The 24,957-nt window shown below is 46.4% G+C and overlaps 1 protein-coding gene across 1 annotated transcript in view; it reads left to right on the forward strand.

The window, feature by feature from the left end:
* Positions 1 to 24,957, forward strand: part of LOC139274172 (zinc finger protein 585A-like) — a 134,448-nt gene that overhangs the window by 95,306 nt on the left and 14,185 nt on the right. Inside the window, exons 8-9 of the mRNA XM_070891209.1 lie at positions 1,889 to 2,059; positions 14,883 to 14,974. Coding sequence (XP_070747310.1) covers positions 1,889 to 2,059; positions 14,883 to 14,974 — 263 coding nt within the window. The remainder of the gene's footprint in view (positions 1 to 1,888; positions 2,060 to 14,882; positions 14,975 to 24,957) is intronic.

The raw sequence follows: 24,957 nt of genomic DNA on the forward strand, positions 1-24,957 counted from the left end.
GACTGAATGAAACTCTTTTAGAGTCTACCTGCGAAAACATAAAACATTAAAGAGTGCCACCCGACCTGGGTGACACTCCAGACATTTACAAGGCCCATTTTTTTTTTTCCCCCTTTTTTGTGTTTTTTTTTTTTGTTTGACGACTGAATGAATCCCTTCCCACACTCAGAGCAGGTGAACGGCATCTCTGCAGTGTGAGTGCGTTGGTGTGCCAGCAGGTTGAATGAACGAGTGAATCTCTTCCCACACTCAGAACAGGTGAACGGCCTCTCCCCAGTGTGAGTGCGTTGGTGTGTCATCAGATCCTTTCTGCTTTTAAAGCTCTTCTCACAGTCAGGACATTTAAACGGTCTCTTATTGGTGTGAACAAGTTGGTGTTCAGTGAGCTGGGATGAACGAGTGCATGCCTTCCCACACACAGAACAGGTAAAATGTTTCTCCCCGGTGTGAACAGGTTGGTGTGCAGTGAGCTGGCATGAACGAGCGAATTCCATACCACACATGGAACACGTGAACGGCCTTTCCCCGGTGTGAACTCGTTGGTGTTCAGTGAGGATGGATGAACGAACGAATCCCTTCCCACACACAGAGCAGATGAACGGCCTCTCCCCGCTGTGAACTCGCTGGTGTCTCAGCTGATGAGATGATTTAACAAACCCTTTCCCACATATGGAGCAGATGAATGGTCTCTCCCCAGTATGAACTCGCTGGTGTTCAGTGAGGCGTGAAGAACAAGTGAATCCCTTCTCACACACGGAGCAGATGAATGGTTTCTCCCCAGTGTGAACTCGCTGGTGCTCAGTGAGGTTGGATGACTGCCTGAACCTCTTCTCGCAGTAAGAGCAACTGAACGGCCTCTCCCCAGTGTGAACTCGTTGGTGTTGATTTAGTTCACGAGAGGTTTTAAAGCTGTTCCCACAGTCAGAGCATTTAAAAGGTCTCTCATTCGTGTGAACTCGCTGGTGTGATAGAAGGTGAGCTGAACGAATGAATCCCTTCCCACACACAGGGCAGGTGAACGGCCTCTCCCCGGTGTGACGACGTCGATGAGTTTCCAGCTCAGAGGGGCAATTGAATCCCTTCCCACAATCTCCGCATTCCCATGGTTTCTCCGTGATGTGGGTGTCCTTGTGTCTCTCCAGGTTGTACAATCAGTTGAAGCCTCATCCACACACACACACATGTACGGTTTCTCCCCGTTGTGAATGGTGCGATGTTTCTCCTTCCACTTTAAAAGGCCGATGATATCCAGCTCCTGATGAATGGAGTGACTCTGTCAGATCTGACATATTTGGTTGGGTTTTCCGTCTGCAAATGCTCCCCTTCTAATATCCTGTAAAAGGATTTTACAAAAGTCAGCACTGGAAGTGCAGGATAGAAATTGAAGACAGACAATTCTCATTTCTATGGCACAGTCTTTCCCCTCTATTGTTCCCCCAAAGCTGTAAATCCCTGTCCCGCACACTCTCCCTCCTCGCTGTGCTGAAATCCAAACCCATCGCACCATCTCCAACATTTCTTTACCCTCCCCCCTCCACCGTTTGCTCCCTCCCTCTGCTCTGGTTGGGTTCAGTTCTACACCCGCTGTGTGGAAAGTGAGAATAAAATCAATGAGGCATTAATGTTTTTCTCCTGGGTACTGGGACCCTGAAGCCCCGCCCACTCTCTGCTCCTGTACGAAAATGGCCGCGCAGTCGCAATAATCGGGCTTGTCACCGGGGAAAAGACTTTGCGACTATGGCCGCACAGCCGCCCTGAACGTCCCTGTCCAAGATGGCGGCCAGTGAACCCGGGCGGTCGGGCCTATCTCCGCGGTGCAAACACGGGCCTGCGGGCTCTTATTCGGAGCCTGTCCGCTCATATTCGGTGCCTCTATGCTCTTATTCAGTGCCTGAGGCTTTCGCGACCTGTTTATGAAGCTTCCCAGCGTATCCGGCTGTCCAATTCCTCCGCTCAGACCACAATCTACCGGCGCCTCGCAGAACCGTATCTTCTGTCACAAATCATCTTCACCACTGGCACTGCGCATGCCCAGAGCACAGACCGGCCGCGCGCCTGCGTACTGGGCTCCTGTAGTCATTGATAGGCCACTTTGAGCCTCGCGGGGGTTTCTGGGTAAACATCCTTCCATTCATTGAAAGCCCCAGGTGGTGAAGATAACATTTATTTTGTGTCAGCCGATTGAAATTGTTTTTTTTCACTACCTGTAGGGGGTCATACCAAGTTGCTCCAGTGTTAGCAGATGGGAACAGAAATCTTTAAAGCAAGTGCCCTCGTATACCACAAATATGAAATAAATAGTAATAACTATTTACACACAAATCATAAAGTGATTGTGAGGATCAATTATCACCTCTTTAACCTGCGGTGCCCACCGGTCACGAAAGTTATCAAGCCTTCCACATGGACACCACATGGTCCCTCTCCATAGCCAGCCGGGCAAGACCGTGGAAGCGAGGTAGGCAGCCAGTGTGACCTCCCAATGGGCCCGCTCATCTTGGACTTGCAAATTTTATGTTTTTGCCAGACCCAAGAGCAGGTCCAGGAGAAGATCCTCTGACTTACTCATCCGACATCTCCACTCCATCACCCTCCACATCGGGCAATCGAAGAATAGGGGCATGGTGCTGAAGTGTAACCAAAACTTGAGGAGCAGCCGCTTCAGGTAACTATGCAGGGGCTGAAAAATCGATCACTGAATATATACATAGCCCATGGACTCCTCTCCCCACAAAAATCCATATCTGGCCTTGGAGCCCGGAAAGGGGAGTTATGCTGGAACTGTATACAACACTAGTTTGGCCACAGCTGGATTACTGTGTGCAGTTCTGGTCACCACATTACAGGAAGTATGTGATTGCACTAGAAAGGGTTCTGAGAAGAGGCTGTTTCCAGGATCGGAAAACTTTAGCTATGAGGAAGGATTGGGTAGGCTGGGGTTGTTTTCCTTGGAACAGAGGAGGCCAAGGAGAGATTTAATTGAGGTGTATAAAATTATGAGGGGCCTAGATACAGTGGATAGGAAGGACATTTCCCTTAGCTGAAGGGTCAATAACCAGGGCTATAGATTTAAAGTATATGGTAAAAGGATTAGAGGGGAAATAAGGAAACATTTCTTTCCCTGGAGGGTGAGAGTCTGGAACTCACTGCCTGAAAGGGTGGTAGAGGCAGAAACCCTCATCACATTTAAATAGTTCTTGATGTGCACGTGAAGAGCCGCAACCTGCAGGGCTACGGGCCTAGTGCTGGAAGGTGGGCATAGGCTGTTTAGCTCTTTTTCGACTGGCATGGACATTATGGGCCGAATGGCCTCCTCTGTCATAATTTTTCTATGATTCTATGAAAAATGATTGCACATGACTGCTCCGTGTAACAGTCTCCGCCCTAGACCCCAGTGGTGCAGGGGAGGACTCGCGCGTAGAAAGCCCCCATTGGGGAACCCAGCCTCGGTCGGAAGATAACCCACCAGTCTGATTTTTCAATAAACAAACTTAATAAATAAATTATACAAAGACCGGAGTGCCAGGGTCCTCAGCCATGGTGCTGAAACATTTCCGTTACTAACTCGCATCTCAGGACACACCGTGTCTGAATTCATTGCTAAATATATTCTAACTGTTTTGTAACTTGAGTTCTGGCCTCATTCTGAGGGAAATTTACGAGGTCTCATTTTGTTTGTGTGTCCCACTGGAGAGGCTGTTAATGGCTTTAATAAACTGGCAACAAGTTTTTTTTAATTTTGGAGGTGAAAAACACTATTAGTGATGCCTTAAAACACATGGGACAGAGAAATCCAGTTCACAGTGCCCCTGCCACAGCACTCAGTATCCACCCTCTCTACCATTGGTACTGTTTCTGCAGTAATTATGGTCTATAAGATGACGCAAGTCAGACCATGTGGAGTCAAGGGCCAGGTAGTAGAATGGATGGAAAGATGACTACTAAACGGAAATCAGAGGATATGAGCTAAGTGAAGTTTCTCAGACTGGCAGGAAGTGAGAAGTGATGTCCCGCAGGGATCCGTGCCAGGACCACTGTTGTTCACCATTATATAGACTCAGAAATTGTGGCATGTTTTCCAAATTTGCAGAGGATACCAAGTTGGCCCATGTGGAGACCAAGTTCTGCCTTCACACTGAGGACAACCACCATCATATTGTGTGGCACTACCACTGTGCCATATGGAATAGACTAATAATTGACCTAGCAGCTCAAAACTGGGCAGCCATAAGGTGCTCTGGGCTATCCACAGCTGCAGAATTGTATTCCAACACAATCTGCAAGCTCATGGCCTGGCATATTCTTACTCCTTCATTACCATCAAGCAAGCTGACCAACCTCCGTTCAATGAGGAGTGTAGAAGAGCATGCTGGGAGCAGCACCAGGTGTACCTAAAAATGAGCTACCAAACTGGAGAAGCTACAACACAGGACTACCTGCCTGTTAACCAGCATAAGCAGCATGCTATGGTCAGAGCTAAGTGATCCCACAACCAATGGATCAGATCACAGCTCTGCAGTCCTGCCACATCCAGTTATGAATGGTGGTGGACAATTAAACAACTAACAGAAGGAGGCGTCTCCATGAACATTTCCATCCTCAATGATGGCAGAGCCCAGCACCTAAGTGCAAAAGAAAGGCTGAAGCATTCATAACTATCTTCAGCCAGAAATGTTGAGTGTATGATCCTTCTCTACCTCCTCTGAAGTCAACAACAACAACTTGCATTTATATAGCTCCTTTAACATAGTAAAGTATTCCCAGGCTCTTCACAAGAGTCTTATCAAAAAAGATTTGACACAGAGCCACATAAAGAGATGTTAGGTCAGGTAGCCTAGAGCATGCTCAAAGTGTCTAAACTGAGACATTTAGGAAGGGTGGAAGTTGTGAGGCTGGCCAGGAGAACACTGGAATAGTTAAGTCTGGAGGCAACAAAGGCATGGATGAGGGTTTCAGCAGCAGATGAGTTGAGGCAGGGGCGAAGCAGGGTGATATTACGGAGGTGAAAGGATGTCTCAGCTGATCTACTGCTGAAACCCACAACCATTCCTTTGTTACATCCACACTTCAGTATTCCAATGTTCTCCTGCCACCTTCAAAGATTTGTATACATACACCCCAGGTCTCTCTGTTCCTGCATTCCTTTCAAAATTGTACCATTTCATTCATATTGCCTCTCTTTATTTTTCCTACCAAAATATATCACTTCACACTTCTCTGCATTAAATTCCATCTGCCACGTGGCTGCCCATTTCATCAGTCTGTCTATTATCACCTGAAGTCTTTTACTACTCTCCTCCAAGTTTTGTGTCATCTGCAAACGATGAAATGATGCCCTGTATACCCAAATCCAGCCCAAAAAGAGCAGTGGTCCTAACGACCGCTGGAAAACACCACTGGATACTTACCTCCAGTCTGAAAAACAACCATTCACCACTACTCTCTGCTTTCTGTCCCTTACCCAATTATGTACACATGCTGCCACTGTCCCATTAATCCCATAGGCTTTAATTTTGCTAACAATTCTATTATGTGGTGCTTTGTCAAGCGCTTTTTGTAAGTCATCTGCACAACATCAACCGCACTACCCTCATCAACCCTCCCCATTACTTCATCAAAAACCTCGGTCAAGTTACTCAAACATGATCTGCCTTTAACAAATCTGTGCTGACTTCCAGTTATTAGCCCATAGTTTCCCAAATGCCAATGAATTTTGTCCCAGATTATTGTTTCTAGAAGTTTCCCTATCACCGACGTTAGGCTCACTGATCTGTAGTTTCCGGGTTTATCTCTCGCCCCTTTTTTAAACAGGGGTGTAACATTTGCAGTCCTGCAGTCCTCTGGCACCACGCCGATATCCAAGGAGGATTGGAAGATTGTGGCTAGAGCCTCCGCAATTTTCATCCTTACTTCCCTCAGTAATGTAGGGTCATGTAACCTTTCTACTTTGAGGATTGCCAACCTTTTAAGTACTTCCTCTTCATCGATTTTTGTCCTATCCAATATCACTACTGCCTCCTTCTTTACTGCTACATTGGTAGCATCCTCTTCTCTAGTGAAGACAGCTGTAACAGACTCATTTAATACCTCAGCCATGCCCTCTGCCTGCACAAGATCTCCTTTTTGGTCCCTAATCAACCCAACCCTTCCTTCGGGAGCAGCATCGAGGAGCTGCGTGGTGAGGCCTATAAAAGGCACAGCAGGGAGTCCGGGGCCCAGCGTCGGCGGCAGTCGGGAGCAGCGTCGAGGAGGTGTGTGGAGAGGCCTATAAAAGGCGTGACTTGTGCAGCTACAGGGAGAAGGCAAAAAAGAAGTAGAAAGAAATCAAAAGGTGACGTCACAGCCAAGAGGGTAAGTGATTGGCTGGTGATTGGTGAGTAGTTTCTTTTTTCTCTTCTATATCAGTGAGTAACTTTTAACACTGTTGTTGCCAATTTAAGTGTATATAAGGGTTAAGTCATGGCAGGAGAGCTCGGTCGGGTGTTATGCTCCTCCTGTACCATGTGGGAACTCAGGGACACTTCCGGTGTCCCTGACGATTACGTGTGCGGGAAGTGTATCCGCCTCCAGCTCCTGACCGACCGCGTTGCGGAGTTGGAGCTGAGGGTGGATTCACTCTGGAGCATCCACGATGCTGAGAATGACGTGAGTATCACGTGTAGCGAGTTGGTCGTACCACAGGGAAAGGGTCCACAGCCAGATAGGGAATGGAAGACCAACAGGAAGAGCAGTGCAAGGAAGGTAGTGCAGGAGTCCCCTGTGGTCATCCCCCTGCAAAACAGATACACTGCTTTGGGTACTGTTGAGGGGGATGACTCATCAGGGGAGGGCAGCAGCAGCCAAGTTCATGGCACCGTGGCTGGCTCTGCTGCACAGGAGGGCAGGAAAAAGAGTGGGAGAGCAATAGTGATTGGGGATTCAATGGTGAGGGGAATAGATAGGCGTTTCTGCGGCCGCAACCGAGACTCCAGGATGGTATGTTGCCTCCCTGGTGCAAGGGTCAAGGATGTCTCGGAGCGGGTGCAGGACATTCTAAAAAGGGAGGGAGAACAGCCAGTTGTCGTGGTGCACATTGGTACCAACGACATAGGTAAAAAGAGGGATGAGGTCCTACGAAACGAATTTAAGGAGCTAGGAGCTAAATTAAAAAGTAGGACCTCAAAAGTAGTAATCTCGGGATTGCTACCAGTGCCACGTGATAGTCAGAGTAGGAATCGCAGGATAGCGCAGATGAATACGTGGCTTGAGCAGTGGTGCAACAGGGAGGGATTCAAATTCCTGGGGCATTGCAACCGGTTCTGGGGGAGGTGGGACCAGTACAAACCGGACGGTCTGCACCTGGGCAGGACCGGAACCAATGTCCTAGGGGGAGTGTTTGCTAGTGCTGTTGGGGAGGATTTAAACTGATATGGCAGGGGGATGGGAACCAATGCAGGGAGACAGAGGGAAACAAAAAGGAGGCAAAAGCAAAAGACAGAAAGGAGATGAGGAAAAGTGGAGGGCAGAGAAACCCAAGGCAAAGAACAAAAAGGGCCACTGTACAGCAAAATTCTAAAAGGACAAAGGGTGTTAAAAGAACAAGCCTGAAGGCTTTGTGTCTTAATGCAAGGAGTATCCGCAATAAAGTGGATGAATTAACTGTGCAAATAGATGTTAACAAATATGATGTGATTGGGATTACGGAGACGTGGCTCCAGGATGATCAGGGCTGGGAACTCAACATCCAGGGGTATTCAACATTCAGGAAAGATAGAATAAAAGGAAAAGGAGGTGGGGTAGCATTGCTGGTTAAGGAGCAAATTAAGGCAATAGTTCGGAAGGACATTAGCTTGGATGATGTGGAATCTATATGGGTAGAGCTGCAGAATACCAAAGGACAAAAAACGTTAGTGGGAGTTGTGTATAGACCTCCAAACAGTAGTAGTGATGTTGGGGAGGGCATCAAACATGAAATTAGGGGTGCGTGCAATAAAGGTGCAGCAGTTATAATGGGTGACTTTAATATGCACATAGATTGGGTTAACCAAACTGGAAGCAATACGGTAGAGGAGGATTTCCTGGAGTGCATAAGGGATGGTTTTTTAGACCAATATGTCGAGGAACCAACTAGGGGGGAGGCCATCTTAGACTGGGTGTTGTGTAATGAGAGAGGATTAATTAGCAATCTCGTTGTGCGAGGCCCCTTGGGGAAGAGTGACCATAATATGGTGGAATTCTGCATTAGGATGGAGAATGAAACAGTTAATTCAGAGACCATGGTCCAGAACTTAAAGAAGGGTAACTTTGAAGGTATGAGGCGTGAATTGGCTAGGATAGATTGGCGAATGATACTGAAGGGGTTGACTGTGGATGGGCAATGGCAGACATTTAGAGACCGCATGGATGAACTACAACAATTGTACATTCCTGTCTGTCGTAAAAATAAAAAAGGGAAGGTGGCTCAACCGTGGCTATCAAGGGAAATCAGGGATAGCATTAAAGCCAAGGAAGTGGCATACAAATTGGCCAGAAATAGCAGAGAACCCGGGGACTGGGAGAAATTTAGAACTCAGCAGAGGAGGACAAAGGGTTTGATTAGGGCAGGGAAAATGGAGTACGAAAAGAAGCTTGCAGGGAACATTAAGACGGATTGCAAAAGTTTCTATAGATATGTAAAGAGAAAAAGGTTAGTAAAGACAAACGTAGGTCCCCTGCAGTCAGAATCAGGGGAAGTCATAACGGGGAACAAAGAAATGGCGGACCAATTGAACAAGTACTTTGGTTCGGTATTCACTGAGGAGGACACAAACAACCTTCCGGATATAAAAGGGGTCGGAGGGTCTAGTAAGGAGGAGGAACTGAGGGAAATCCTTATTAGTCGGGAAATTGTGTTGGGGAAATTGATGGGATTGAAGGCCGATAAATCCCCAGGGCCTGATGGACTGCATCCCAGAGTACTTAAGGAGGTGGCCTTGGAAATAGTGGATGCATTGACAGTCATTTTCCAACATTCCATTGACTCTGGATCAGTTCCTATGGAGTGGAGGGTAGCCAATGTAACCCCACTTTTTAAAAAAGGAGGGAGAGAGAAAACAGGGAATTACAGACCGGTCAGCCTGACATCGGTAGTGGGTAAAATGATGGAATCAATTATTAAGGATGTCATCGCAGTGCATTTGGAAAGAGGTAATATGATAGGTCCAAGTCAGCATGGATTTGTGAAAGGGAAATCATGCTTGACAAATCTTCTGGAATTTTTTGAGGATGTTTCCAGTAGAGTGGACAAGGGAGAACCAGTTGATGTGGTATATTTGGACTTTCAGAAGGCTTTCGACAAGGTCCCACACAAGAGATTAATGTGCAAAGTTAAAGCACATGGGATTGGGGGTAGTGTGCTGACATGGATTGAGAACTGGTTGTCAGACAGGAAGCAAAGAGTAGGAGTAAATGGGGACTTTTCAGAATGGCAGGCAGTGACTAGTGGGGTACCGCAAGGTTCTGTGCTGGGGCCCCAGCTGTTTACACTGTACATTAATGATTTAGACGAGGGGATTAAATGTAGTATCTCCAAATTTGCGGATGACACTAAGTTGGGTGGCAGTGTGAGCTGCAAGGAGGATTCTATGAGGCTGCAGAGCGACTTGGATAGGTTAGGTGAGTGGGCAAATGCATGGCAGATGAAGTATAATGTGGATAAATGTGAGGTTATCCACTTTGGTGGTAAAAACAGAGAGACAGACTATTATCTGAATGGTGACAGATTAGGAAAAGGAGAGGTGCAACGAGACCTGGGTGTCATGGTACATCAGTCATTGAAGGTTGGCATGCAGGTACAGCAGGCGGTTAAGAAAGCAAATGGCATGTTGGCCTTCATAGCGAGGGGATTTGAGTACAGGGGCAGGGAGGTGTTGCTACAATTGTACAGGGCCTTGGTGAGGCCACACCTGGAGTATTGTGTACAGTTTTGGTCTCCTAACCTGAGGAAGGACATTCTTGCTATTGAGGGAGTGCAGCGAAGGTTCACCAGACTGATTCCCGGGATGGCGGGACTGACCTATCAAGAAAGACTGGATCAACTGGGCTTGTATTCACTGGAGTTCAGAAGAATGAGAGGGGACCTCATAGAAACGTTTAAAATTCTGACGGGGTTAGACAGGTTAGATGCAGGAAGAATGTTCCCAATGTTGGGGAAGTCCAGAACCAGGGGACACAGTCTAAGGATAAGGGGGAAGCCATTTAGGACTGAGATGAGGAGGAATTTCTTCACCCAGAGAGTGGTGAACCTGTGGAATTCTCTACCACAGAAAGTTGTTGAGGCCAATTCACTAAATATATTCAAAAAGGAGTTAGATGAAGTCCTTACTACTAGGGGAATCAAGGGGTATGGTGAGAAAGCAGGAATGGGGTACTGAAGTTGCATGTTCAGCCATGAACTCATTGAATGGCGGTGCAGGCTAGAAGGGCCGAATGGCCTACTCCTGCACCTATTTTCTATGTTTCTATGTTTCGACCACCCTTTTACTAGTTATGTGTTTATAAAAGACTTTTCGGTTCCCCTTTATGTTAGCTGCTAATCTATTTTCATACTCTCTCTTTGACCCTCTTATTCCATATTTTAGATCTCCTCTGTACTTTCTATATTCAGCTTGATTCCCCACTGTATCTGAACCTTGCATTTGTCAAATGGCTCCTTTTTTGTCATTTTAACCTCTATACGTTTAGTCATTCAGGGAGCTCTGGCTTTGGATGCCCGTCCTTTCCCCTAATAGAAATGTGTCTCCTCTGTCCCCGAACCATCTCCTCTTTGAAGGCCTCCCATTGTTCACTTGCTGTTTTGCCTCCCATCCACCTGGGCCAGATCCTTTTTCATTCTAGCTCACTGCATAATGGGAACATCACTGGGCTGGTAATCCTGAGGCGTAGACTAATAATCCAGAGATGTGAGTTCAAATCCCACCATGGCAGCTGGGGAATTTAAATTCAATTAATTAAATAAATCTAGAATAAAAAGCTACTATCAGTAATGGAACTACTGGATTGTTGTAAAAACCCATCTGGCTCACTGATGTTTATCAGAGAAGGAAATCTGATGCCCTTATCTGGTCTGGCCTATATGTGACTCCAGATCCCACAGCAATGTGGTTGACTCTGAAATATCACTCAGTTGTAACACACTACGACAAAGTTGTTGGGGGGGTTATTTCTCGGACTTGCTGGATCGCCGCCGTTTCTTGCTACTCTCTGTTTTCCAGAGATTCCCGACTTTATTTTATTATTTTAAATGTAATTTTTGTGCGACTATATCCGGGCCTCGGGCCCTGGGTCAGGATGTGCGGGGGGCTGGGGGTTAGTGCGGTTTTCGGGATGGTGTCTCGGGTCAATCGGTGGTTTGTGTGTTCGGGCCTAGTGCCGATGATGAGCCTCGGGCTGGATTTCTGTGTGGCCCGGGAGGGAGGCGGGTTAGAGCGGAGGTCCTGTTGTTCCCGGGGAAGGGAATCAGTCTCCGGGTTTTTTAGGTTGATTTTAAGTCGCTGTTATGTTCTTTGGGGAGACTGAGTTTTGTACTTTGGTGGTGTGATTGTCTGATTTTGATTTTTGGATTTTTAATTTAATTGTTTAATAACAACAAATGACCTTGTTTTAACTGTTTGGGTGAGGGTTGTGTTTATGAATGATGGGGCGGGGGGTGTTTAGGACGCACTTTGCTCTTGTTTTTCGATGTATTTTTGTCTGTGTACACTCCGGTACCACGGCAATAATGACCTGTTGTGGGACAAGGGGACAGAGACATCAGGCCCGGCGGCACACACTGACATTGATTGTAACTAATGGGACAGGAGCACCGTGGCTCCGAAATCTGATAGAGTGAGAGAGAAATCCACCAGGGAGGGGGAGGAAAGGTCCGGGGGGATTTATACTCACTCCATGATCCGTGTCTCGGTGGCTGATTGTAGTCTGTCGGCCTCACCTTTCACCCTGACTGGGGCTTCACCACAGGCCGGGGAAAGCAGGGGGGGTTCAAGGGTCAGAGGCTATTAGAATGAAAAACGTACAGTGAGAGGTTATGGAGGGTTTACAGCTCCTCACCTTCCACTAGGTCAGTCAAAACGAGAAGGACTGTGAGCAGGGACAAGAACTATTTAAAGCTCCTGCTTCTCTCAGTGATGTGGTGTTACTTGTTTGTTTTGTCTGGTCTTATGGTTCTTATTTCTCCTTCTGATGTGCTCGAAGGACCAAATGGCCTACTCCTGCACCTATTTTCTATGTTTTTGTCGTCTGTTGTCCTACCTGTTTGTTAGGTGAAAATGTAGAGGCCCCCGCCCTCTTTTTGTTCTGTTAGTATGTGATGTCACACCGAGTTGAATACCCGTGGTTTGGGGTGGGGATTTTTTGTGGGAGGGGTCTAATGTTTTATTTTCCTACTGGTTTGTTTGTTTCTTTTCTGCCTTATATCTCCTTTTCCCTTACTTTCCATAAATTTTTGTTTGTTCATTTAAATAATAAAAAAAATTATACTTTTTTTTTGTTTGATTATTGTTTAGGGTTTGGTTCTGTTATATTCTTATTACTGTCTTAGCTTTTCTATCTGTTTTTATATTTTGTGCTAGTTTACTTTCATAGTCTACCTTCCCTTTCTTAATCATTTTTTTAGTCATTCTTTGCTGATTTTTTAAAGCATTCCAATCTTCTGTCCTCCCACTAGTTTTGGCCACTTTGTATGCCCTTGTTTTTATTTCGATACCGTCCTTTATTTCTTTATTTAACCACAGATGGCTATTTTTTCTTTTACACCCTTTCCTCCTCACTGGAATATATTTTTCTTGAGAGTTATGAACTAGCTCCTTAAATGTATGCCACTGTTCATCAACCGTCCTACACTTTAATCTATTTTTCCAGTCCACTTTAGGCAACTCTGCCCTCATACCTTTTGTAGTCTCCTTTATTTAAGCTTCGTACGCTGGTTTGAGATCCAACTTTCTCGTCCTCCATCTGAATTTGAAATTCAACTATGCTATGGTCACTCATTCCAAGGGGATCCTTTACTAGGAGATTGTTTATTAATCCTGTCTCATTACACAGGACTAGATCTAAGATAGCCAGCCCCCTGGTTGGTTCCGTTACATATTGCTCAAGGAACCCGTCCCTTATGCACTCAATGAACTCTTCCTCAAGGCTACCCTGACCAATTTGATTTGTCCAATCAATACGGAGGTTAAAATCACCCATGGTCATTGCTGTTCTCTTTTTACAAGCACCCACTATTTTTTGGTTTACACTCCGACCAACAGAGTTGCTACTGTTAGGAGGCCTATAGACTACGCCCACCAGTGACTTTTTTCCCTTATTATTCCTTATCTCCACCCAAACTGTTTCAACATCCTGATCATTTGAGCCAATGTTGTCTCTCACTATTGCAGTGATTCCATCCTTTATCAACGCAGCTATTTTGTTTCCCTGGAGTTCCTATTATGAGTTTCAGAAACTTTGGTGCCAAGTGGACCAGGTGTTTAAAGATTTCCCTCTTTCCATGTTGCTGTTAGTTAAAGGTTTCCCTCTCATTATGCACCTTTAGTAGTTAAACAAAATCCTTCCTGTTCGTAGTGAGTCACATTCTGCACTGGGGGAGACGGCTGGTGACTTCAACCTTAAATACTCCTCCTCTTGTTCAAATCCCTCCAAGGCCTCACCTCTCCCTATCTCTGTAACCTCCTCCAGTCCGCCAACCCTCTTAATAAGGAGAAACAATTTTCAGTGTCAGAAGGATCGGGTAACCAGAGTGGAGTTGAGAGAGAAGATCAGCCATGATCTTACTGAATGGTGGAGCAGGCTCGAGGGGCTGTATGGCCTACTCCTGCTCCAATTTCTTGTGTTTTTAAAGGGTAATGGAAATGCAGAACTCGATGTTTCCCATATAACTGAGGCTGGGGGCCAATTGAACAGGCTCAAGGGGCCGAATGGCCTATTCCTCTTTCTATGTTCCTACTTACAGTGATGACTTTTGTAAACAGCTTTTACAGGGTTTAGAAGGGGAGGATACGCCGAGGGGATTAAACCTGGGCCCCTCCTGTTACTATGACTCAGTCACACTGGTCAGTGCCTGTACCCACTGAGCCATTGGGAGGAGGGGAGGGTCCAGTGATCCTGCTGGAAAATGCACATGTGAGGCCTCAGGTGAGGACAGTGGAATAGCCTGTCGACACTCACTGTCGAGGTTCACACATGGAGATTGGGCACATGGGTCACATATTGGAGAGAAACTGGTGAGTGTAGAACTGAACCCAGCCAGAGCCAGCACCTTCAGGGGAGGGAAACTAGTGAGTGTAGAACTGACCCTAGCCAGAGTCAGACATTAGTGAACCAGTTGGATTTTTACGACAATCCGGCCGCTTTCAAGGTCACTTTGTTATAATTCCGGCCCCACAAATTAGCAGATTCATTAAGTTCAAATTACTAACTTGCCTCTTTGTGGGTTCTTTCTCACACTGCCTTTTTCCTGTTTTAAATTAATTTTACAGGGTATTAGAAGGGGAGGATTTGCAGACCGGAAACTCAAATCGCAGACCGCATCAAGATCTGACAACGTCACTCGATTCATCGGGACCTGAATATCATCGGCCTCTCAATATGGAAGCAAAAAGCACCGTTGACAGTGGGAGAAAGTGTACACGTGTTCTGTGTGTGGACGAGGCTTCAGCCGAATCTCTGGCCTATCGAGACACAAATGCAGTCACACTGGGGAGAGGCCATTCACCTGCTCAGAGTGTGGGAAGGGATTCACTCGTCCATCCCACCTTCTGATACACCAGCGAGTTCACACTGGGGAGAGGACGTTCACCTGCTCCGAGTGTGGGAAGGGATTCGCTCGTTCATCCCACCTTCTGATACACTAGCGAGTTCACACTGGGGAGAGGCCGTTCACCTGCTCCGAGTGTGGGAAGGGATTCATTCAGTCATCCGACCTTCTGATACACCAACGAGTTCACACTGGGGAGAGGCTGTTCACCTGCTCTGAGTGTGGGAAGGGATTCACTCATTCCTCCATCCTGCTGACACACCAGCTAGCTCACAAGTGACTGCAGGGGATGGACTCTGCTGTTATTGCTGCTGTTAATCACATCCAGCACTGAACCATGTTCATTCTGACCATTGGGGTTTGTTTCTGCTGATGTTAATAACCCTATAACTGGGCTGGAATTTAATATTCTGGAAGAATGGGAAATAAATCAGCTTTGCTTTAAACACATTGCTGTGGATTTTTGTCTTTCCCACCTGAGTGTTTAGCATCACCTGGCTGGAGCTCAGAGAGGATCGTACGGCGGGAACAGAACTTCAACCTGGACACAGTCCTTCAGGGAGAGGGGCAAACGGCACTTTGGTCTTTCTCGTCTGTCTGCACTGACAGCAAAGTCGCCGTGCAGGTTAATCTTGAGCTGTGTAAGAAATGTGTCCCAGCGCTCTCTTCCATGGTTCAGACTCCTGGGCATGGAACAGAAGGCTCCTTTAGAAATGAACCCCAGTGCTTTGTTTGCTTTTTAAAATGACCGTATTAACCCGCGTCGCTACTTTTAGTTATTTGTGTGTCTGTACCCTTTGATCCCTTTGCCCCTCTTCCCCATTTAGACTCTTATTTTCCAAATAGAATGTGGCCTCCTTATTCTTCCTACCAAAGCACATCACCTCACACTGATCTATACTGAAATTCATTTGCCAATTACACACGCATTCTGCAAACTTATTAATGTCTTGCATTTTGACACAGTCTTCCTCAGTATTAGAAACATAGAAACATAGAAAATAGCTGCAGGAGCAGGCCATTCAGCCCTTCTAGCCTGCACCGCCATTCAATGAGTTCATGGCTGAACATGAAACTTCAGTACCCCCTTCCTGCTTTCTCGCCATACCCCTTGATCCCCCGAGTAGTAAGGACTTCATCTAACACCCTTTTGAATATATTTAGTGAATTGGCCCCAACCACTTTCTGTGGCAGAGAATTCCACAGGTTCACCACTCTCTGGGTGAAGAAGTCTCTCCTCATCTCGGTCCTAAATGGCTTACCCCTTATCCTTAGACTGTGACCCCTGGTTCTGGACCTCCCCAACATTGGGAACATTCTTCCTGCATCTAACCTGTCTAAACCCGTCAGAATTTTAAACGTTTCTATGAGGTCCCCTCTCATTCTTCTGAACTCCAGTGAATACAAGCTCAGTTGATCCAGTCTTTCTTGATAGGTCAGTCCCACCTTCCCGGGAATCAGTCTGGTGAATCTTCACTGCACTCCCTCAATAGCAAGAATGTCCTTCCTCAAGTTAGGAGACCAAAACTGGACACAATACTCCAGGTGTGGCCTCACCAAGGCCCTGTACAACTGTAGCAACACCTCCCTGCCCCTGTACTCAAATCCCCTCGCTATGAAGGCCAACATGCCATTTGCTTTCTTAACCGCCTGCTGTACCTGCATGCCAAACTTCAATGACTGATGTACCATGACACCCAGGTCTCGTTGCACCTTCCCTTTTCCTAATCTGTCACCATTCAGATAATAGTCTGTCTCTCTGTTTTTACCACCAAAGTGGATAACCTCACATTTATCCACATTATACTTCATCTGCCATGCATTTGCCCACTCACCTAACCTATCCAAGTCGCTCTGCAGCCTCACAGCATCCTCCTCGCAGCTCACACTGCCACCCAACTTAGTGTCATCCGCAAATTTGGAGATACTACATTTAATCCCCTCGTCTAAATCATTAATGTACAATGTAAACAGCTGGGACCCCAGCACAGAACCTTGCGGTACCCCACTAGTCACTGCCTGCCATTCTGAAAAGTACCCATTTACTCCTACTCTTTGCTTCCTGTCTGACAACCAGTTCTCAATCCACGTCAGCACACTAACCCCAATCCCATGTGCTTTAACTTTGCACATTAATCTCTTGTGTGGGACCTTGTCGAAAGCCTTCTGAAAGTCCAAATATACCACATCAACTGGTTCTCCTTTGTCCACTTTACTGGAAACATCCTCAAAAAATTCCAGAAGATTTGTCAAGCATGATTTCCCCTTCACAAATCCATGCTGACTTGGACCTATCATGTCACCATTTTCAAAATGCGCTGCTATGACATCCTTAATAATTGATTCCATCATTTTACCCACTACTGAGGTCAGGCTGACCGGTCTATAATTACCTGTTTTCTCTCTCCCTCCTTTTTTTAAAAGTGGGGTTACATTGGCTACCCTCCACTCGATAGGAACTGATCCAGAGTCAATGGAATGTTGGAAAATGACTGTCAATGCATCCGCTATTTCCAAGGCCACCTCCTTAAGTACTCTGGGATGCAGTCCATCAGGCCCTGGGGATTTATCGGCCTTCAATCCCATCAATTTCCCCAACACAATTTCCCGACCAATAAAGATTTCCCTCAGTTCCTCCTCCCTACTAGACCCTCTGACCCCTTTTATATCCGGAAGGTTGATTGTGTCCTCCTTAGTGAATAATGAACCAAAGTACTTGTTCAATTGGTCTGCCATTTCTTTGTTCCCCGTTATGACTTCCCCTGATTCTGACTGCAGGGGACCTACGTTTGTCTTTACTAACCTTTTTCTCTTTACATATCTATAGAAACTTTTGCAATCCGCCTTAATGTTCCCTGCAAGCTTCTTCTCGTACTCCATTTTCCCTGCCCTAATCAAACCCTTTGTCCTCCTCTGCTGAGTTCTAAATTTCTCCCAGTCCCCAGGTTCGCTGCTATTTCTGGCCAATTTGTATGCCACTTCCTTGGCTTTAATGCTATCCCTGATTTCCCTTGATAGCCACGGTTGAGCCACCTTCCCTTTTTTATTTTTACGCCAGACAGGAATGTACAATTGTTGTAATTCATCGATGCGGTCTCTAAATGTCTGCCATTGCCCATCCACAGTCAACCCCTTAAGTATCATTCGCCAATCTATCCTAGCCAATTCACGCCTCATACCTTCAAAGTTACCCTTCTTTAAGTTCTGGACCATGTTCTCTGAATTAACTGTATCATTCTCCATCCTAATGCAGAATTCCACTATATTATGGTCACTCTTCCCCAAGGGGCCTCGCACAACGAGATTGCTAATTAATCCTCTCTCATTACACAACACCCAGTCTAAGATGGCCTCCCCCCTAGTTGGTTCCTCGACATATTGGTCTAGAAAACCATCCCTTATGCACTCCAGGAAATCCTCCTCCACCGTATTGCTTCCAATTTGGTTAGCCCAATCTATGTGCATATTAAAGTCACCCATTATAACTGCTGCACCCTTATTGCATGCACCCCTAATTTCCTGTTTGATGCCCTCCCCAACATCACTACAACTGTTTGGAGGTCTGTACACAACTCCCACTGCAACTCTGCCCATATAGATTCCACATCATCCAAGCTAATGTCCTTCCTAACTATTGCATTAATCTCCTCTTTAACCTGCAATGCTACCCCACCTCCTTTTCCTTTTATTCTATCCTTCCTGAATGTTGAATACCCCTGGATGTTGAGTTCCCAGCCCTGATCATCCTGGAGCCACGTCTCCGTAATCCCAATCACATCATATTTGTTAACATCTATTTGCACAGTTAATTCATCCACCTTATTGCGGATACTCCTTGCATTACAACACAAAGCCTTCAGGCTTGTTTTTTTAACACCCTTTGTCCTTTTAGAATTCTGCCGCACAGTGGCCCTTCCTGTTCCCCACCCCGGGCCTCTCCGCCCCCCACCCCCCCCCCCATCTCCCCTCCGTCTCCTGCCTCTGCCTCCCTTTTGTCTCTCTCTGTCTCCCTGCATTGGTTCTCATCCCCTTGCCATATTAGTTTAACTCCTCCCCAACAGCACTAGCAAACATTGGTTCCGGTCCTGCCCCGGTGCAGACCGTCCGGTTTGTACTGGTCCCACTTCCCCCAGAACCGGTTCCAATGCCCCAGAAATTTGAATCCCTCCCTGCTGCACCACTGCTCAAGCCACGTATTCATCTGCGCTATCCTGCGATTCCTACTCTGACTAGCACGTGGCACTGGTAGCAATCCCGAGATTACTACTTTTGAGGTCCTACTTTTTAATTTAGCTCTACCTCCCAATTTGTGTCATCTAAAAATTTGGAAATTGTACTTCTGATTCCCGAGTCCAAATCCTTTATGTAAATGGCGAACAACAGTGGTCCCAACATCGATCCCTGTGGATCACCATCTCCCACCTATTGCCAGAACAGTGATCCCAGCACAAATCCCTATGGAATACCACCTCCCACCTATTGCCAGAACACTGGTCTCAGCACTGATCCCTGTGGAACACCACTTCCCACCTATTGCCAGAACAGTGGTCCCAGCACCAATCCTTGTGGAACACCACCTCCCACCTATTGCCAGAATAGTGGTCCCAGCACCGATCCCTGTGGAACACCACCTCCCACCCTTTGCCAGTCTGAGTAGCTACTCTTAACCCCACTCTCTCTTTCTGTTTTGTAACCAGCTTGCTATCCACAACAATATGTAAGATCTACAAAGTGACTAAGGTCAGGCTGTGTGGAGTGAAGGGCCAGGCAGCAGAATGGATGGAAAGATGGCTGCAAAACAGGAATTATTTGTTGGAGTTGAGGGCAGTTTGTTGCCATATTTCCATCCATTCTGTTACCTGACCTTTGACTCCTCACGACCTGACCGTGGGCATTTTGTAAGACGGTACATACTGCAGACACAGTGCACTAGTGGTGAGAGGGGGTGGAAATTGAGTCCTGTGGCAGGGTCATTGATGAAGTGGATTTCGCTGAGTTTGCAGGCAGCGCTAGTGGCATTTTTCACCACTTTCCAGTTTTAAAAATAATCTTATTGCCAGTTTATTAAAGCCATTAAAAGCCTCTCCGATAGGTCGTACAATAAAATGAGGCCTCATAGCTTTCCATCAGAGTTAGAATCACAGTTAGAAAGCATTTAGTGACTGAGCCAGACTGGGCCGGGCCTAAGGTGCGAGTTAGTGATAGAAAAGTGCCGGCCAGTGCACTTGACTCCAGGATGAGAACCCAGGCACTCAGGTCTCTGTGACATTGGTTGATGAATTTTGTTCATTGCCTAGTCTCAATCACAATGGTAGGTCATCTTGCTGTCGAGTGGAGGCGGGGATCCCCAGTGGAGGGCTCTCCATGCAGGGTACATAAAAACATCACAGATAGGAGCCGGAGTAGGTCATTTGGCCCTTCGGGTCTGCTCCGCCATTCAAGAAGATCATGGTTGATCTTCTACCTAAACTCCATCTTCCTTTACTATCCCCATAGCCCTTAATTCCCAAAAAATGATCGCCTTCTTTCTTGAATCTACTCAATGGCTGAGCATCTACAGCTCTCTGGAGTAGAGATTTCCAAACATTCACCACCCTCTGAGTGAGGAAATTTCTCCTCATCTCTGTCCTAAATGTCTGACCCCTTATTCTGCAGCGTGGATGAGCACGCAAATCGATTTCTGCACACAGAGCAGGTGAACGGCCTCTCTCCAGTATGAACTCACTGGTGTGTCAGCAGCGTGGATGAGCAAGCAAATCCCTTCCAACACATGGGGCAGGTGAACGGCCTCCCCCAGTGTGAGTGCATTGGTGTGTCAGCAGTGTGGATGAGTAAGCGAATCCCTTCCCACACATGGGGCAGGTAAATGGCCTCCCCCAGTGTGAGTGCATTGGTGTGCAATGAGGGTGAATGACTGAACTGTTTCTCATCAGTGTGAACTCGCTGGTGTTGAATCAGATCCACAGAGCTTTAAAAGCAGTTCGCACCGTCGGATTATTTAAAAGATCTCTCATCAGTGTGAACCTATTGGTGTTTCAGAAGGTGTGATGAATTAGTGAATCCCTTCCCACACACGGAGCAGGTGAACAGCTTCCCCCCAGTGTGCCTGTAGTGATGAGTTTCCAGCTCAGACGGGTAACTGAATTCCTTCCCACAGTCCGCACATTCCCGCGGTTTCTCTGTGGTGCGGGTGTCCTTGTGTCTCTCCAGGTTGGATGATCAGTTGAAGCCTCGTCCGCAGAAAGAACACCTGTACGGTTTTGCCCCGCTGTGAATGGTGCAATGTTTTTTCAGGCTGTGTAACTGGTTAAAGCTCTTTCCACAGTCAGTGCACTGGAACACTCTCACTCGGGTGTGTGTGTCTCGGTGCTTTTCCAGTCACACTGATGTTTGAAATCTGTTCCCACTGACAGAACAGACAAACATTTCTCCTTCCACATTCAAAGGCCGATGATATTCAGGTGGTGATGAAGCGAGTGACTCTGTCAGATCTTGACTATATGTTTGGTTTGAGTTTCTCATCTGCAAATCCTCCCCTTCTAATACCCTGTAAAAGAAGTTTACAAAAATCATCACTAAGTACAGGATAGACATTCAGAAGAGACAATTCTAGTTTAAATGGAACATTATTTCCTCTCGTTTCCGCCAAAGCTGTAAATCCCCGTCCCTCACACTCACCCTCCTCCCTGTGCTAAAGTCCAAATCCATTGCACCATCTGCAATGTTTTCCCTTTTGGTCGACTTCTCTCCTCCCATGAAGGTGCTGACTCTGTCTGGGTTCAGTTCTATACTCACTGGTTCCCCTCCCTCTCCTCCCCTGAAGGTGCTGACTCTGGCTGTGTTCAGTTCTACACTCACTGGTTCCCCTCCCTTGAAGGTGCTGACTCTGGCTGTGTTCAGTTCTACACTCACTGGTTCCCCTCCCCTGAAGGTGCTGACTCTGGCTGGGTTCAATCCCACACTCACTGGTTCCCCACCTTTTGTGAAATGCTTTGGGCACTTAATTAAACATATACCCAGCAGAAGAACATTAATCTAATGGGAGATCACTGACACATGAGCAGCCAGCATGGGAGCCTCCTGAGAGTCCGGTCCCATTACAGCTTGTATTTACAGGAGCTGGGACAAGGAAAGAGTCCCATTCAAATGACTGGTACATTTGTTAACTAAAATAGTAATTTTGCCTTAATCTACAAACGCTCCCTAACCAGTCCCCATTTCTCCATTTACAGACGCTCCCTAACCAGTCCCCATTTCTCCTCCATTTACAGACACTCCCTGACCAGTCCCCATTTCTCCTCCATTTACAGACACTCCCTGACCAGTCCCCATTTCTCCATTTACAGACGTTCTCTGACCAGTCCCCATTTCTCCTCCATTTACAGATACTCCCTGACCAGTCCCCATTTCTCCGTTTACAGACGTTCTCTGACCAGTCCCCATTTCTCCTCCATTTACAGACACTCCCTGACCAGTCCCCATTTCTCCGTTTACAGACGTTCTCTGACCAGTCCCCATTTCTCCTCCATTTACAGACACTCCCTGACCAGTCCCCATTTCTCCATTTACAGATGTTCTCTGACCAGTCCCCATTTCTCCTCCATTTACAGACACTCCTTGACCAGTCCCCATTTCTCCTCCATTTACAGATGCTCCTTGACCAGTCCCCATTACTCCTCCCTTTACAGACACTCCCTGACTGGTCTTCATTTGTCCTCTAATTACAGAAGTTCCCTGACCAGTCCCCATTTCTCCTCCATTTACAGACGCTCCCTGACTCGCTGGGGATTTCCTGGCACTTCCTGGTTGTCCCGGAGTTTGTGTCTGAATCTGGCGGGTAGTTGTGGGGAGGTGGACAATGCGGAGTGTTGTCTCTCGGGCCTGGGCCCACACACGGTGTTTGTGAAGACCCCCCCAGGGGTTAGGAAAAGCGGGGGCGGGGCCACAGCTAGTAATCAGCTGGTCCTCCAACCAATCAGAGTGTCCGAGGGGCGGGGCTTGCGGCACCAGTGGGCGGGGCTGAGCCCGGATCTCCCTGATTGGCTGAAACTCTGCCCCATTGTTAAAGCTGATTTCTTTCAAACTCCAGGAGTAAACTGGACCTTTCTGTTGTGGCTTTAAACAGATGGAACCCTGAAGGGTGGAGCAAACATTGCAACATTTGTTTGTGAAATGTATTTATTCAGGACAGACAGCAGGGATTCAGGAAATAACACAATGCAGTGAGAAAGGAAATGCAGTGGATGTTGTGTAGATGGATTGTCAAAAGGTGTTTGATAAGGTGCCGGACAAGAGGCTTGTTGATCAAATTAAGGCTCATGGTATTAAAGGGAGTGGGGCCGAGTGGAGAGGAAGTTGGGTAAAGGGCAGAAAACAGAGAGTAGTGGTTAATGGATGTTCTTCAGACTGGATGGATGTAAACAGTGGTGTCCGCAGGGTCAGTGTTGGGACCAATGCTCTTCTCAATACGGAGAAATAATCTGGGCTTGGGTGTATGGGGCATACGATCAAAATCTCCAGGGAACACCAAAAAGGGCCCATGGCCAACTGTGAAGAGGACTTTAAGTGCCTTCATTGTCAATACACAGGTTAGTAATTGGGGCAGGTAGATGTGAAATGAAATTTAATGCAGAGAAATGTGCTGTGATAGATTTTGGGAGGAAATGTACATTAAATGGTAAAACTTTCAATGGAGTAGAGGAGCAGAGAGATTTAGGGTTGTAAGATTCTAGATAATTCCTTATCTTATTAAGGATTGAGAGTCTAGTGTTCAAACACAAGAACATAAGAAATAGGAGCAGGAGTAGGCCATCTGGCTCCTCGAGCCTGCTCCACCTTTCAATAAGATCATGGCTGATCTGATCCTGGCCTCAACTCCACTTCCCTGCCCTCTCCCCATAATCCTTGACTCTCTTAATCTTTGAAAACTCTGTCTATCTCCACCTTAAATATATTCAATGATTATTATTAGCAATTTTAATATCTTAAGAAATATAATTTGACCAGATTCACTGTGCTCTACCACAACTGATGTCCTAGGGGTAACATTTGCTAATGCAGTTCGGGGGTGTTTAAACTAATATGGCAGGTGGATGGGAACCTACGCAGCGAGACAAGGTAAAGTAATATGGAGTCAGAAACAGATGGCAGAAAGGTAAAAAGCAATAGTGGAAGGCCGAGTAAACAAAGGCAAGAAACAAAAAGGGCCACACTACATCATAATTCTAAAAGGACAAAGGATGTTAAAAAAACAAGCCTGAAGGCTTTGTGTCTTAATGCAAGGAGTATCCATAATCAGGTGGATAAATTAACTGTGCAAATAGATGTTAACAGATATGATCAGATTGGGATTACAGAGACGTGGCTCCAGGATGATCAGGGCTGGGAACTCAACATCCAAGGGTATAAAAACATTCAGGAAAGATAGAATAAAATGAAAAGGAGGTGGGGTTAAAGAGGAGATTAATGAAATAGTTAGGAAGGACATTAGCTTGGATGATGTGGAATCTATATGGGTAGAGCTGCAGAACACCAAAGGGCAAAAAACGTTAGTGGGAGTTGTGTACAGACCTCCAAACAGTAGTAGTGATGTTGGGGAGGGCATCAAACAGGAAATTAGGGGTGCATGCAATAAAGGTGCAGCAGTTATCATGGGTGACTTTAATATGAATATAGATTGGGCTAACCAAACTGTAAGCAATACAGTGGGAGGAGGATTTCCTGGAGTGCATAAGGGATGGTTTTCTAAACCAATATGTCGAGGAACCAACTAGGGGAGAGGCCATTTTAGACTGGGTGTTGTGTAATGAGAGAGGATTAATTAGCAATCTCGTTGTGCGAGACCCCTTGGGGAAGAGTGACCATAATATGGTGGAATTCTACATTAGGATGGAGAATGAAACAGTTAATTCAGAGACCATGGTCCAGAACTTAAAGAAGGGTAACTTTGAAGGTATGAGGCGTGAATTGGCTAGGATAGATTGGCGAATGATACTTAAAGGGTTGACAGTGGATGGGCAATGGCAGACATTTAGAGACCGCATGGATGAACTACAACAATTGTACATCCCTGTCTGGCGTAAAAATAAAAAAGGGAAGGTGGCTCAACCGTGGCTATCAAGGGAAATCAGGGCTAGTATTAAAGCGAAGGAAGTGGCATACAAATTGGCCAGAAATAGCAGCGA

Source organism: Pristiophorus japonicus, chromosome 9 (assembly GCF_044704955.1).
Source record: "Pristiophorus japonicus isolate sPriJap1 chromosome 9, sPriJap1.hap1, whole genome shotgun sequence".
In the NCBI taxonomy this organism is placed as follows: domain Eukaryota; kingdom Metazoa; phylum Chordata; class Chondrichthyes; family Pristiophoridae; genus Pristiophorus; species Pristiophorus japonicus.